This window comes from Oncorhynchus nerka, linkage group LG22, assembly GCF_034236695.1.
Source record: "Oncorhynchus nerka isolate Pitt River linkage group LG22, Oner_Uvic_2.0, whole genome shotgun sequence".
Lineage (NCBI taxonomy): Eukaryota > Metazoa > Chordata > Actinopteri > Salmoniformes > Salmonidae > Oncorhynchus > Oncorhynchus nerka.
Window position 1 is genome coordinate 56,659,169 of NC_088417.1, and position 14,006 is coordinate 56,673,174.

The 14,006-nt window shown below is 41.7% G+C and overlaps 1 protein-coding gene across 3 annotated transcripts in view; it reads right to left on the reverse strand.

Annotated features, from left to right (window-relative positions):
- The window catches only part of camkk1a (calcium/calmodulin-dependent protein kinase kinase 1, alpha a), a 130,839-nt gene that overhangs the window by 14,598 nt on the left and 102,235 nt on the right, over positions 1-14,006 (reverse strand). For 2 of the 3 annotated variants that reach the window (XM_029627396.2, XM_029627394.2), the window contains exons 11-15: positions 13,444-13,497; positions 12,991-13,064; positions 11,994-12,081; positions 8,740-8,868; positions 8,443-8,546 (exon numbers count right to left, since the gene is read on the reverse strand). In XM_029627396.2, coding sequence (XP_029483256.1) covers positions 8,443-8,546; positions 8,740-8,868; positions 11,994-12,081; positions 12,991-13,064; positions 13,444-13,497 — 449 coding nt within the window. Of the gene's footprint in view, positions 1-8,442; positions 8,547-8,739; positions 8,869-11,934; positions 12,082-12,990; positions 13,065-13,443; positions 13,498-14,006 lie in introns of those variants that run through there. The other variant, XM_029627397.2, reaches the window with a different exon arrangement.

The window sequence follows — 14,006 nt, forward strand, 5'->3', positions numbered from 1 at the left end:
GGGACGAGACCCGGAATCATCTGCGCAATCCACAAGGGCATGAAAGCCCAAAACACACAGCACAGGTACTCACACGCACCAATGGACATTGTAACAATAATCGACCCCACCATGGTGAACAAAGGGCGCATATATACAAATACAATCAGTGGGAATAGGGGCCAGGTGTGCACAATGAAAGTTCCAGAGGGATCCTTGACAGATTTCTGAGAGAGTCTGCTTTGGAGCACCGCTCACTTACTGCCACACAAGGGGGATGCCTCTTGGAAATGTGAGGCCTCGTGAGAATATTATCAAGTGCTTTTCAAATTGTGAATGAAAGACTGATTCCTTTCAAGCACATTTTTTCATTAGAGTCCCATCATCTAAACAATAAGCCTAAAGTTGCAAGCAACATCTAAATTAAGTGTAACGGCTGTCCTCTTCGTCTTCCTCTGACGAGGAGTATGAGATCGGACCAATACGCAGCATGGTAAGTGTTCATGATATTTAATAGAACGGAACACTTAATGACAAAAAAACAACAAGAAAACGAAAAAAATGAAACCGAAACAGTTCTGTCTGGTGCAGACACACTAAACAGAAAACAACTACCCACAAATCAAGTGGAAAAAACAGGCTACCTAAGTATGATTCTCAATCAGAGACAACTAACGACACCTGCCTCTGATTGAGAACCATACCAGGCCAAACGCAAAACACAACATAGAAAAACGAACATAGACAACCCACCCCAACTCACGCCCTGACCAACCTAAAACAAAGACATAACAAAATTAATAATAATTAATAATTAAGGTCAGAACGTGACATTAAGCATATAGGAGGACTGGATATTTGTTAACCGCTCAACACAGAATAGCCGCATGTATGCACTTCCTTTGAAATCGTTTCCAGAAAACATCCTTTCTTTTTTTTAAGCTATGTTCAATTGTATTCTTCATACTATAAAATAAGAAAAAATAATGCCACGGAATTCTAAGCAAATCCTGTCTGCTAAATGAACTAGTGTAGCCCACAGCATAGTCATATCAGGGCCTAACATAAGGACAACTTGGAGTATGCTATTCTGTTCTGAAATTGACAACATTGTCTTCATATAATGTTTCTTTAGACCTGTCTAAAATAAATAACTGCTTCCTTGTGATGGTGTAGGCTACATTAACTTCTTGGATATAGGGGGCGCTATTTTTGGATGAAAAACGTTCCCGTTTTAAACAAGATATTTTGTCACGAAAAGATGCTCGACTATGCATATAATTGACAGCTTTGGAAAGAAAACATTCTGACGTTTCCAAAACTGCAAAGATATTGTCTGTGAGTGCCACAGAACTGATGTTACAGAAAAAAAACAGATAAAAATCCAATCAGGAAGTGCCGCATTTTTTGAAACCGCCTCATGCCAATGACTCCTTATATGGCTGTGAATGGGCCACGAATGAGCTTAGGCTTTCTGTCGCTTCCCCAAGGTGTCGACAGGATTGTGACGTATTTGTAGGCATATCATTGGAAGATTGACCATAAGAGACTACATCTACCAGGTGGTCGCTTGGTGTCCTCCATCGCAATTATTGCGTAATCTCCCGCTGCAGTATTTTTCCGTTTGCTTCTGATGAGAAGCCACTGATAGATTATCGAATAGATATGTGAAAAACACCTTGGATTCTAAACAACGTTTGCCATGTTTCTGTCGATATTATGGAGCTAATTTGGAAAAGAGTTTGGCGTTGTAAGTGACTGCATTTTCCGGTCTTTTTCTTAGCCAAACGTTATGAGCAAAACGGAGCTATTTCGTCTACACAAATAATCTTTTTGGAAAAAATGAACATTTGCTATCTAACTAAGAGTCTCGTCATTGAAAACATCCGAAGTTCTTCAAAGGTAAATTATTTTATTTGAATGCTTTTCTTGTTTTTGTGAAAATGTTGCCTGCTGAATGCTAGGCTTAATGCTATGCTAGGCTATCAATACTCTTACACAAATGCTTGTGTAGGTTTGGTTGAAAAGCATATTTTGAAAATCTGAGATGACAGTGTTGTTAACAAAAGGCTAAGCTTGTGTTTGAATATATTTATTTCATTTCATTTGCGATTTTCATTAATAGGAAACGTTGCGTCATGGTAATGAGCTTGAGGCTATGATTACGCTCCCGGACACGGGATTGCTAGTCGCTAGAGGTTAAATGGATTTATTAGACTTTTTAAAAAGTAGATGTTCTAAAAGGTCTGCATCAGTGGCTTGAAGGCTATGCGTGGAAGCCAGGAGATGCTAAACATGTTTATGTTAATTAATGGTCAATTACCGTGAGACCAGCTGTTATTTGCTTGACAATCACCGGCTGACAAAATTTCATGACCGCCACAGCCCTACTCAGGATATGCGTTTTCCGGTTTGCACAAGGTGCAGTGCAATTCCTTGAGAGCCATCGAGGTATCGGCTTGAGGGGGAATATACACGGCTGTGATGATGACCGAAGAGAATTCTCTCGGGATGTAATGCGGTCGGCATTTGATTGTCAGGTATTCTAGTTCGGGTGAACAAAAGGACTTGAATTCCTGTACTTTACCACAATCACACCATGAGTTTTTAATCATCAAACATACACCTCTGCCTTTCTTCTTCCCAGAGAGTTTTTAATTCCTATCTACGCAACTGAGAACCCAGCTGGCTGTATGGAGGGGGCAGTATATCCGGGGAGAGCCATGATTCCGTGAAACGGAGTAAGTTACAGTCCCTGATGTCTCTCTGGAAGGAGATCCTCGCCCTGAGCTCGTCTACTCTATTGTCCAGGGACTGAACATTAGTGAGTAAGCTGTTGATGATGTGCACACCTCCTGAGTCGGACTACTAAGTCCACTCCGAATACCTCTTCTCTGCCGACGGTGTCTTGGCACAATCTTGGCACAACCTGGGATAAGTTTAATTGTCTTGGGGGCTACGAACCAAGGATCCAAACCGGGAAAGTTGTATTCCTGGTCGTAATGCTGGTGAGTTACCGCTGCTCTGATATCCAAATGTTCTTTCTGGATGTAAGTAATAACACAAAAAATGTTCTGTTGCTTAGGAACTAGAAGCAGAGCTGTCTGTCGGTGCCATCATTGGCAATATGGAAAGGTTTTGTTATAAATGACCCATCAACTTCAATGAACGATGGCGATGAATTGGGTTTTCTGTCCATGATATCATTTAAGGTACTCCAAAGTCCTTTTCCATTGGTTTTTATGTCATTTATCTTGGGATAGTAATATAATTTCTTCTTCTTCTTTTTGTTCAATTTAGTCACATATCTCAGTTTACAGTATGTCAACCAATCAGTTTACAGTATGTCAACTTCTTGAATAATTTCTTTAAATTATACAATTTTTCAATTCACCATCAATCCAGGGGGCTTTCTCTCATCTTTTTAAGTGGGAGAACTTGCACAATTGGTGGCTGACAAAATACTTTTTTGCCCCACTGTATATATATGTAACATATATATATTTTTTAACAATACAAAACATACACGTAGAAATGACAACATCACACAAACATTCACTACATCGCACCTGTTCAGACCCACATGTGCACCCCCCCCCATCTCCAGCATCACTCTCCACCACATGGCCTTAAACTATTTTGTTTCTCTTTGTCACCCACGTACTTTAACATGTAGATAATAAAGCATTTTACCTTCCCATTGTGTTAACAACGGAGGATTGTTTGATTTTGTACATTTTTTCAAGATGATTGACAAGAAAAGTAGCATCAAACCTGCACCTCAAATGTTATGTCTTTAAATATGCCGATAGATCAAAAGTAAACTCTTTCTATCTCTACCCAGAACTTTTGGACTTTATAACATTCCCAGAAGGCATGGATTATTATAACTTGATGAAAAATGAACCTGGTAATATAATTTCATTTATTGTGGGCCTAAGATCTATGGCTTTAACCTTCTGAATGAATGATTATATTGAAGAAAGAATCCGCCTCTTATGAGTTCTGAGAGCCGATCCGTTACTCAACGAAATAACATCAATTTATTTAGCCTAATAGTAGGCTATTATTCCTCTTTTCCTGTATGAATTCATTTGTATGCATGTCTATTCAACATTTAGCTAAAAAATAAACCGTGCCATGAATAATGAACAATATATTTTTATTTTCACAATGCAATGCATGTCACGCCCTGACCTTAGTTTTCTATGTTTTATGTATTATTTTGGCCAGGTCAGGGTGTGACGAGGGTGGGTATGCTTGTTTGTCCTGTCTAGGGTTTTTGTATATCTAGGGGTGTTTGTTAGTCTAGGTTAATTTTAGGTCTATGGTGGACTGAATTGGTTCCCAATCAGAGACAGCTGTTTATCGTTGTCTCTGATTGGGGATCCTATTTAGGTTGCCGTTTTCCATTTTGGGTTTGTGGGTTATTGTCTATGTGTAGTTGCATGTCAGCACTCGGTCTATATAGCGGCACGTATGTTTAGTGTTCTTTATTTCATTAAAGAAGAATGTATTCATATCACGCTGCGCCTTGGTCTCCTCTATACGACGAACGTGACAATGCAGCACATTGACAACTCAAATCACTTTGAAAGACCCTTCTAATATTAGCTACTAAAACAATAACTTCAAAAACAGTCCATTCATCACTCTGATTTCTTCAGATTGCTGTGCAGGAAAAGGATATCATCCACCGTGCCTGGTTGCAGGCTTACAGCTGGCTTCTCTCTGAAACAACACATCCCTCTGTTGGTGACAGTTTATCCTTTGGAACCAGACAACAACCAGATGAAGAGTAGGCTGTTTGCTTGCCTCCAAGTCGAGTGTGAAGCGATAGTGGAACAACAAGATCCACAAGTATTCTTTCACAATAGCTGGCCTTATGTTATCTACAGTTTGGAGCTGGGAACTGTCCTACTCCATGGTGAATCCCACCCTCTCCACGAGCACCCACTCTTTGTTTATGTAATGGGCTGTAGGGCACAAGTATCCTTTTTCAAAAATCGTAAAGAAACAAACACCTCCATTAATTTACAAAAGGATAGTCTAACAGCTCGGATAGGTGTGAAAAATCCCCCAGTTTGTGCCACAATTTAGATTACCGATAGATGTTGCAGTCAGTCAGAGTTGAGTCATATTGTAAAGTGTAGCCTAACGGACAAAAAGGGCAAACTTACAAGGTATTTGAGGCTAAAGTCCCATTTGGCTCAGTTGGTAAAACATGGCACTTGCAACTCCACAGTTGTAGGTTTGATTCTTATGGGGGACCAGTACGAAAAAGTATGGAAATGCATGGAAATCGTTCTGGATAAGAGCGTCTGCTAAATGACTAAAGTTTTACATTTCTAACTCAATATCACAGACCTGATTTGTCCTAATGAAAAATGCATCAACCCCTACAAATATGTCAATCTATTATAATCCACATAATTCACATAATGAAATGAGCTGTAGCGAGAGAGAGACTGTGTATGCTACAGACGATCAGAAAGAATGTGTCTTTAACCCTGCATTATAGTATAGCTTATTATGAATGAAAGCCACGAATGAGTGAGTCACTCAGCCCGATGCTGAAAAATATAGCTGTTTGCGGTTCTGAAACAATCTTCAGTGCAGTGCTTTTCCCTATATGTTGCTATGTGCATAGTACCGAAGTCAACCAGCATGTTGGTGTTGAGAACAACGCGGTAGAGGCAGCAGCAGAGAAACATCCCTTGCCTTAACTGTCTTAAGAAAATTGAGGAGAGGAAACCCCAATTTAAATAGGTCTATAATCAAAAGCCTAACTGCCTGGCTTTATAAATCATCCATATATATCGACAGAAACAAGACAGATCCTGCTTCTGTTCCCTGTTTGAGTGTTTGTTTAATAGCCTACTGATTCTGTGAGCACCAAATATCTGGCTGTTTTTAATCTTTTGCTATGCTGTAATAAAGGCTTTAAAAAAAAAATGTTAGAACAGACTTTCTGGTATTACTTAGAATGTATTTAGTGTTGTTTACGCTGTTCCAAGCAGGCAGAAAAATGATATTGTAATCTAACAGCACCTGTCGTTAACACATATTGTGCACACCAGCAGCAGCGTACCACCCTGCATACCACTGCTGGCTTGCTTCTGAAGCTAAGCAGTGTTGGTCCTGGTCAGACCCTGGATGGGAGACCAGATGCTGCTGGAAGTGGTGTTGGAGGGCCAGTAGGAGGCATTCTTTCCTCTGGTCTAAAAAATATCCCAATGCCCCAGGGCAGTGATTGGGGACACTGTCCTGTGTAGGAGTAGGGGTGTTAACCCCGGTGTCTTGGCTAAATTCCCAATCTGGCCCTCAAACCATCACGGTCACCTAATAATCCCCAGTTTACAATTGGCTCATTCCCTCTCCCCTGTAACTATTCCCCAGGTCGTTGCTGTAAATGAGAACGTGTTCTCAGTCAACTTACCTGGTAAAATAATAGATACATTTAAAAAAAAAAACACAGCTGTTCCTCCTATACCCTTATTATTATGATCCTCATTATAATAAGTCATGTCATTTTCATTATAGTAGTAGCCTTGTATAACAAACAGCAACCTGTAGGCCAAAGTGCCCACCCTGTTTAGTCTTAATACCATAACTGTCTACTCATGAAGCTATGCATGAAGCCTCTTTAGTCATAAGAGTTCTACCTAGTTGACAGATATTTAGGAGACTTCATGAGCTGTTCAAGTTAAGAGTTACCAGCAGGTATCTTGATTATAGAAAAAGGCAGCGAGTCAGTGGTTCCTGTGCCATAGAGAGGCATTTGCTTTGGCGTTGTTCAAATAATGTTCAGAGATTTCTATATAATCAACCCATAAATAATCTAGACCTACATGCAACAGTGGCTTTTGTGCTTTTTACGATTTTACACGAGGCCTAATTCACATGGTATGCCTGAAAACTTAGAACCACTAGGCTAATAAATGATCAAATGTTCCTTTCGACTATTTCATTAATCTATATATTTTCATTTCAAGTTATCCCTTTGGAGCGCATGCAAAAGTGATTTAGAGTTGTTGAAAGAGAGTGACGAGTGTGTTCCGCTTCCATAATACTGTACGATTCAGAATATCAAAACATCAGAATTGGTTAAATAATGTTATGCATGCCAACATTTAAGGCAATAATTAAGAGAAGGCAAAGTTATCATGTCAGGCAAAAATTATAGTTTTACCATTGCAATATTTGATGTACAGTCACATTCACTTTGGTTGTCTGAAGTGTCCAGTAGAATTCACAGCTGGCGATGCCTCATCTGTGGGCCAGGTTTAAATCGTTCGGCAAGCTATTGTTGCAATACAAAACAAGCCATCCACCCTTGATGGGCTATAAAGCAGGACAATAGACTTGCTGAGTTGATTTCTATTTTTAGGGACTTGAAATGTATTAATGGACGTTTTAGGTATAGCTGTACCTAGGCTACTGTCAAATGCATGCTCTTAGGCCTACAGCTCGATACAAGGCTACTAGTCTACTAAGCCTACTAATGATAATGACATGACTTATTATTAGAATGATAACAATATGAAGAATTGTAATAATAAGAAGATCAATAAGGAGGACAACAGGAGTGAGTGATGTGTGCTAATTGCAGTATGTGTGTCTGTGTCAAACATGTGCTGCTAGATAAAACAAAAGAAATCGGACCGATGTTTGGTTACGGTTAGGGTTTAGCGTAGGGTCGCCCCAAGGATCCCAAGAGGGTACTAACCCTATTTAGCGGGCTAGATGGGGGTGGAAAAACGTGAATTGGATACTTTTTACATTTTTTGTTTCACCTTTATTTAACCAGGTAAGCTAGTTGAGAACAAGTTCTAATTTACAACTGCGACCTGGCCAAGATAAAGCAAAGCAGTGCGACAGAAACAACAACACAGAGTTACCCATGGAATAAACAAGCGTACTGTCTATAACACAATAAGGGCTGTATCCAGGCACTCCGCGTTGCGTCATGCTTAAGAACAGCCCATAGCCATATACCACAAACACCCGAGGTGCCTTATTGCTTAAGTGTATGGCCAGTGCGCATTGCTGTCACTTTATTGAGCTGGCAAGCATCTGTCAACTCAGGACTCCACATAAAAACAGTAACAGCTAGTTCACAGTAGTTCACTCTCATCTCCTACTGGTGTAGTTGCGTTGGGTGATAGTATCCAGTCTTGCTGTAGCGCGCCAAGGCAAGATAAGCTTATAGCCATGTAAAGAGCACCCACTCCAGGACAAATAATGAAATGCGAAAAGAAAGTACAATTCTACAAAGAATAGCTTTTTTCCGAGCATTTTCTCCACATCTTAGATCAATCCTTCTTTTTTTATTTACGCCAATACAAATACAGTACATCTGTAAAAGCCTAATATCAGCCGACAAAATAGGCTCCATGTAATATCTGTTATTGGGCGTGTAAGTCATAGAGGCAGTTTGGGTGTTGGAGCTGTACTACTCACATGAGCAGGTTGCTAGGTGCAGACATGGACCTCTCCGCTCTACTCCTGGGACACTCATAGGGATTACTGAAGGATCTCTTACGCAGCATGGCCTTCACCAGGATCTGAAATACACACACACACACACACACACACACACACACACACACACACACACACACACACACACACAGGTTTTAGAATCAGATGATTCACACACAGACCCATGACCACACAAACACATGTTTGTACATCCATGAAGGCAGGCAGACACAAAGGCATGCGCACACACACATACACACACTTCAGACTCCTTACCACGGTGGACAGGCTGGGGATAAACTTGACAGAGTTCTGCACCTCCTCTTCAGTGACCTCCACCACACTGCAGTGGTCCTCCTCTAGAGGCAGAGGATCACAACCGTCCTGGGTCACCCATGGGTCCAACTGACGGAGACACACACAACCAGAATGTCACAATGGTATGTGCTTGGGCACAACTGGACAAATCCTACCATGAGAGATATGCCCATGCAGAAGAATCTAAAGTTACTGTAAGATCCTTGTCAAATCATTACTGGAGACGTGGATGATAAGACAACCTAATGAGGCTTCCTGAAATGATGGAACAGGACAAAAACACAGAGAAAAGCAAAAAAACAAAGCACTCAGAAAGCCTAGCAGAGAGAGGGGGAATAACTATCGAAATCATCTATTGGCCAGACTCTAGAAATGCCTGATGCTGTAAACAGTCTTCTAATGGCTAAGGCTGTCTACTGTCAGGGATGCCCGTTAGGAGAGAGCGAGAGCGAGAGCGAGAGAGAGAGAGAGAGAGAGAGAGAGAGAGAACGACACCAGGATGTCAGATCTGGATAGTTCTTGCTTCCTCTATGTGTGTCAGTGGCTTTGAGTAAATTGAAGCATTTCATGGTAAGCTAATCAAAGATAGCAGCTAACCCATTCCATTTGGATTTGAAACAGTCCATGCCCTTCTTTTCCATCCTTTTTCTTCCTTTCCTTCCTTCCATTATATTTCATTACCATGGCAATTTGGATTCAAAGGAATACAATAACATTTGAATATGATAATATCATAATCAAGCATAGCAAATTTTGTAGATGTTTTAATTGAGAATGTTTGGTTGATAGGGGCTAATGTTTGTTTGGATATCAGTTTTGGTGGCAACAACCCCAAGACGAGATGTTAGACTTGTCTCTGCTATCAAAGATCATATATTTTTCCAATATATACATATCCCTTGCCCTATTCAGTAACCAGTGGAGGCGGCCACCCCCAGTCTCCCAGAGTTGTACATGGAGAAGTACCAGGACTTCTGGAACACATACAGTTGAAGTCAGAAGTTTACATAAACCTTAGCCAAATACATTTAAACTCAGTTTTTCAAAATTCCATTGACATTTAATCCTGGTAAAAATTCCCTGTCTTAGGTCAGTTAGGATCACCCCTTTATTTTCTGAATGTGAAATGTCAGAATAATAGTAGAGAGAATTATTTATTTCAGCTTTTATTTTTTCCATCAAATTCCCCATTGGGTCAGAAGTTTACATACACTCAATTAGTATTTGGTAGCATTGCCTTTAAATTGTTTAACTTGGGTCAAATGTTTTGGGTAGCCTTCCACAAGCTTCCCACAATAAGTTGGGTGAATTTTAGCCCATTCCTCCTGACAGAGCTGGTGTAATTGAGTCAGGTTTGTAGGCCTCCTTGCTCGCACACACTTCTTCAGCTCTGCCCACACATTTTCTATGGGATTGAGGTCAGAGCTTTGTGACGGCCACCACAATACCTTGATTTTGTTGTCGAGAAGCCATTTTGCCACAACTTTGGAAGTATGCTTGGGGTCGTTGTCCATTTGGAATACCCACTTGCGAACAAGCTTTAACATCCTGACTGATGTCTTGAGATGTTGCTTCAATATATCCGCATCATTTTCCTTTCCTCATGATAACATATATTTTGTGAAGTGCACCATTCCCTCCTGCAGCAAAGCACCCCCACAACATGATGCTGCCACCCCAGTGCTTCACGGTTGGGATGGTGCTCTCGGCTTGCAAACCTCCCCCTTTTTCCTCCAAACATGGTCATTATTGTCAAACAGTTCTATTTTTGTTTCATCAGACCAGAGGACATTTCTCCAAAAAGTATGATCTTTGTCCCCATGTGCAGTTGCAAACAGTAGTCTGGCTTTTTTATGGCGGTTTTGGAGCGGTGGCTTCTTCCTTGCTGAGCGGCCGTTCAGGTTATGTCGATATAGGACTTGTTTTACTGTGGATATAGATACTTTTGTACCTGTTTCATCCAGCATCTTCACAATGTCCTTTGCTGTTGTTCTGGGATTGATTTGCACTTTTCACACCAAAGTACGTTCATCTCTAGGAGACAGAACGCGTCTCCTTCCTGAGCGGTATGTTGGCTGCGTGGTCCCGTGGTGTTTATACTTGCGTACTATTGTTTGTACAGATGAACGTGGTACCTTCAGGCATTTGGAAATTGCTCCCAAAGATGAACCAGACTTGTGGAGGTCTACAATGTTTTTTCTGAGGTCTTGGCTGATTTCTTTTGATTTTACCATGATGTCAAGCAAAGATGCACTGAGTTTGAAGGTAGGCTTTGAAATACATCCACAGGTACACCTCCAATTGACTCGAATGATGTCAATTAGCCTATCAGAAGCTTCTAAAGCCATGACATCATTTTCTGGAATTTTCCAAGCTCTTTAAAGGCACAGTCAACTTAGTGTATGTACATTTCTGACCCACTGGAATTGTGATTACAGTGAATTATAAGTGAAATAATCTGTCTGTAAACAATTGTTGGAAAAATGACTTGTGTCATGCACAAAGTAGATGTCCTAACCGACTTGCCGACTTATAGTTTGTTAACAAGAAATTTGTGGAGTGGTTGAAAAAAAGAGTTTTAATGACTCCAACCTAAGCGTATGTAAACCTTCGACTTCAACTGTACATATCCACATTTATGTCTATGCTCCAGCACAACATCCAGTCCTTTTATGAGTACTTCTGCCAGCTTCAAGCCTGCTAATATAGGGAGCTGATGCGGAGGGCCGACATTGAGAGAGAGGCCCGCATGCACCCAGTGGTACAGAAAATAAAGGTCTGACTCTGAGGACACTGCTGAAGAACAGGAAGAGACCGTGGCGCCTCCACAGATGAGGCAACATGGGAACTCTGACGAGCAGTGGCCACACCCACGAGCCATACCCACACCCACACATAGCCCCTGGAGAGAGATGATCCGCTGACAACAGATCAGATTACAAGTTAGAACTCGTAGGGAGATAGGATTCAGCCTTCACCTTTAGTTTTGGGAGTTCGCTTACTTGCACTTGTGTGTGATCTTTAACACTAAGGACAGCTGTTGATCTGGCAATCTACTGGGAGAACACGTTCAGTCATGCTCATGACCCATTCAGCACTGCCTGTTAATGAGTCCCATTGAAACTACCTTATGCAAGTAACCTCCTACAGTACCATTCGTCTAAGTAAGGGGGATGACGGTGGAGCCCTGGACTGGTTCCTCCTCCCCTCACCTTGATCTCAGGTATGGTGATCCTGGTGTCAGGGTTTTTATCCAACATTTTCAGGATAAGAGTCTTCAACTCCTCACTGATCTCTGGCCTACAAGAACACAGACACAGAGGTCAGATACACAGCGATCAGGGGGGGGGGGGGGGGGTCGACAGTTATTGATCACGTAAACAATGAACAGAGGTAAAAATCCTCCAACAGTATCCGTCTTAAATAATGACAGTGGTGGTATCTAAGCTAACCCAGGCAGTGTTGTTGTCAGGTGTTTGCATTGAGATGAGCCCGTTATGTAATGTGATGTTGTTGTGTTAGGAGGACTAGGGAGCAGCATGCTATCTTCCCACACAGAACAGCTAAGGGTCCACACCAGACGCACGCACGCATGCACAAAGACTATTTTATTAAGCTGGGGATGACAAGATTACATGTCCTACACAGACAGGGAGACTATTTCATTAGGCTGGGGATGACAAGATTACATGTCTTCCCCACACATACTCCAGCTGACACTCTCGCTCTCTCTGTTTCGCTGTGTTCTTCTCTCTGTCTCCCTCTCCCGTCTGTTTTTATCTCACTCTTCTTCTTTCTTTCTCGCCTATACCGGACACAGAGAATTAGAATTTGCCTTTAGGTTACTTTTTTTCTGGCATTGGGTGTTTTTTCAGAGAGTGAAGGAGATAAGAGGATAGAGTGAATGAGAGAGAAGGAGAGAAGAGGAGAGAGGATACTGCGAGTGAGTGTTACAGTCTGCAGGTAACCACTACTGACACTCCGGTTTGGCTTCAGAGGATTTTTTTTTTTTTATCACAGTCAGTTGACAGAACACTAGGAACATCACCATACTTTTGAAGGGTGTGTGTGCTTGTGTGAGAGTGACAGCTAAGTTGGCAGCATCGGTTTCAACTCTGGGATGTCTGGAACATCAAGTCTGTCTCATTTAATAAAGAGGACGGAGGGGTGATGGAGTAATGGGAAAGAGAGAGAAAAAGAGAGACTTACGACTCTGGGAACTCCACACATTTAGTCCTGATCTTATTGTGTAGAACCAGGATGTATTCATCAATGAACGGACACTGCAAGTTGAAAAGCGAAAAGAGGAGAGGACAGACGAGTAGAGGTAAAAAAGTGAGCGTTATAAGTTATAATTAAAATTCTAAGAACATTTTGGGGCAAAACAAATCTGTATTCCTAGGTAAGAGCATAAATATGATGTGCACCAGACTGCACTAAAATGAAATGCTAAATGTTCCACTGTTCCATTAGACGTCTGTGAGAAGTTATACAGAGGGGCCAGCTGTGCTAGCAGAGACTCATCACTATCTATACATAGGAAAAACCCCTCTTCCACCACTTCTCCCATAGAACGTCACTGAAAGAAATAAAGGTTGGTGGCAGGCTGGGAAGTAGTGAAAAGAAGAGAAAATGGACACAGAAATCAGCTGGCTTGCTTACCTTCCCAAACACAAAGCAGTAGACAGTCACTCCCATGGCCCATACATCCAATGCCTGAAAAACAATAGCAGTCAAACGGTAAGAGAAGCTGTACCAGTGAACACATAGAGAAACACAGACTCATAGACTCAGAATAAGATTACACAGACAGACATAAAAAGACACAGACAGGTAGATACAGACAGACAAGCACTCAAGCACACACAAATGCACACACCCACACACACGGCTCATACCACTTTCCAAGTCCACTATCAGCCCAACGAGTGTACCTCTAGGGACCTTTGCAGGGCAATCAGATAGGAAACATAATCAGAGAGCCAATCGAGCCTCAGCCTGCAGCCATCCATCAGTCTCATTCCTGCCCTGCTCTCTCTCTCTCTCTCTCTTCACCCCCTCCCTCTCTCTCTCTGTCCTCGATCTAACAGCTGGGTTCCAATGTGCAGCACACTGACTGACCAGGACACTCTCACTCTCTGCCTGCTTGGCTTGCTTACTGGCTGGCCCGGCTGGCACTATGATTGATAAACCCTGCCCTCTGACCCCAGCCACTCTATCACACA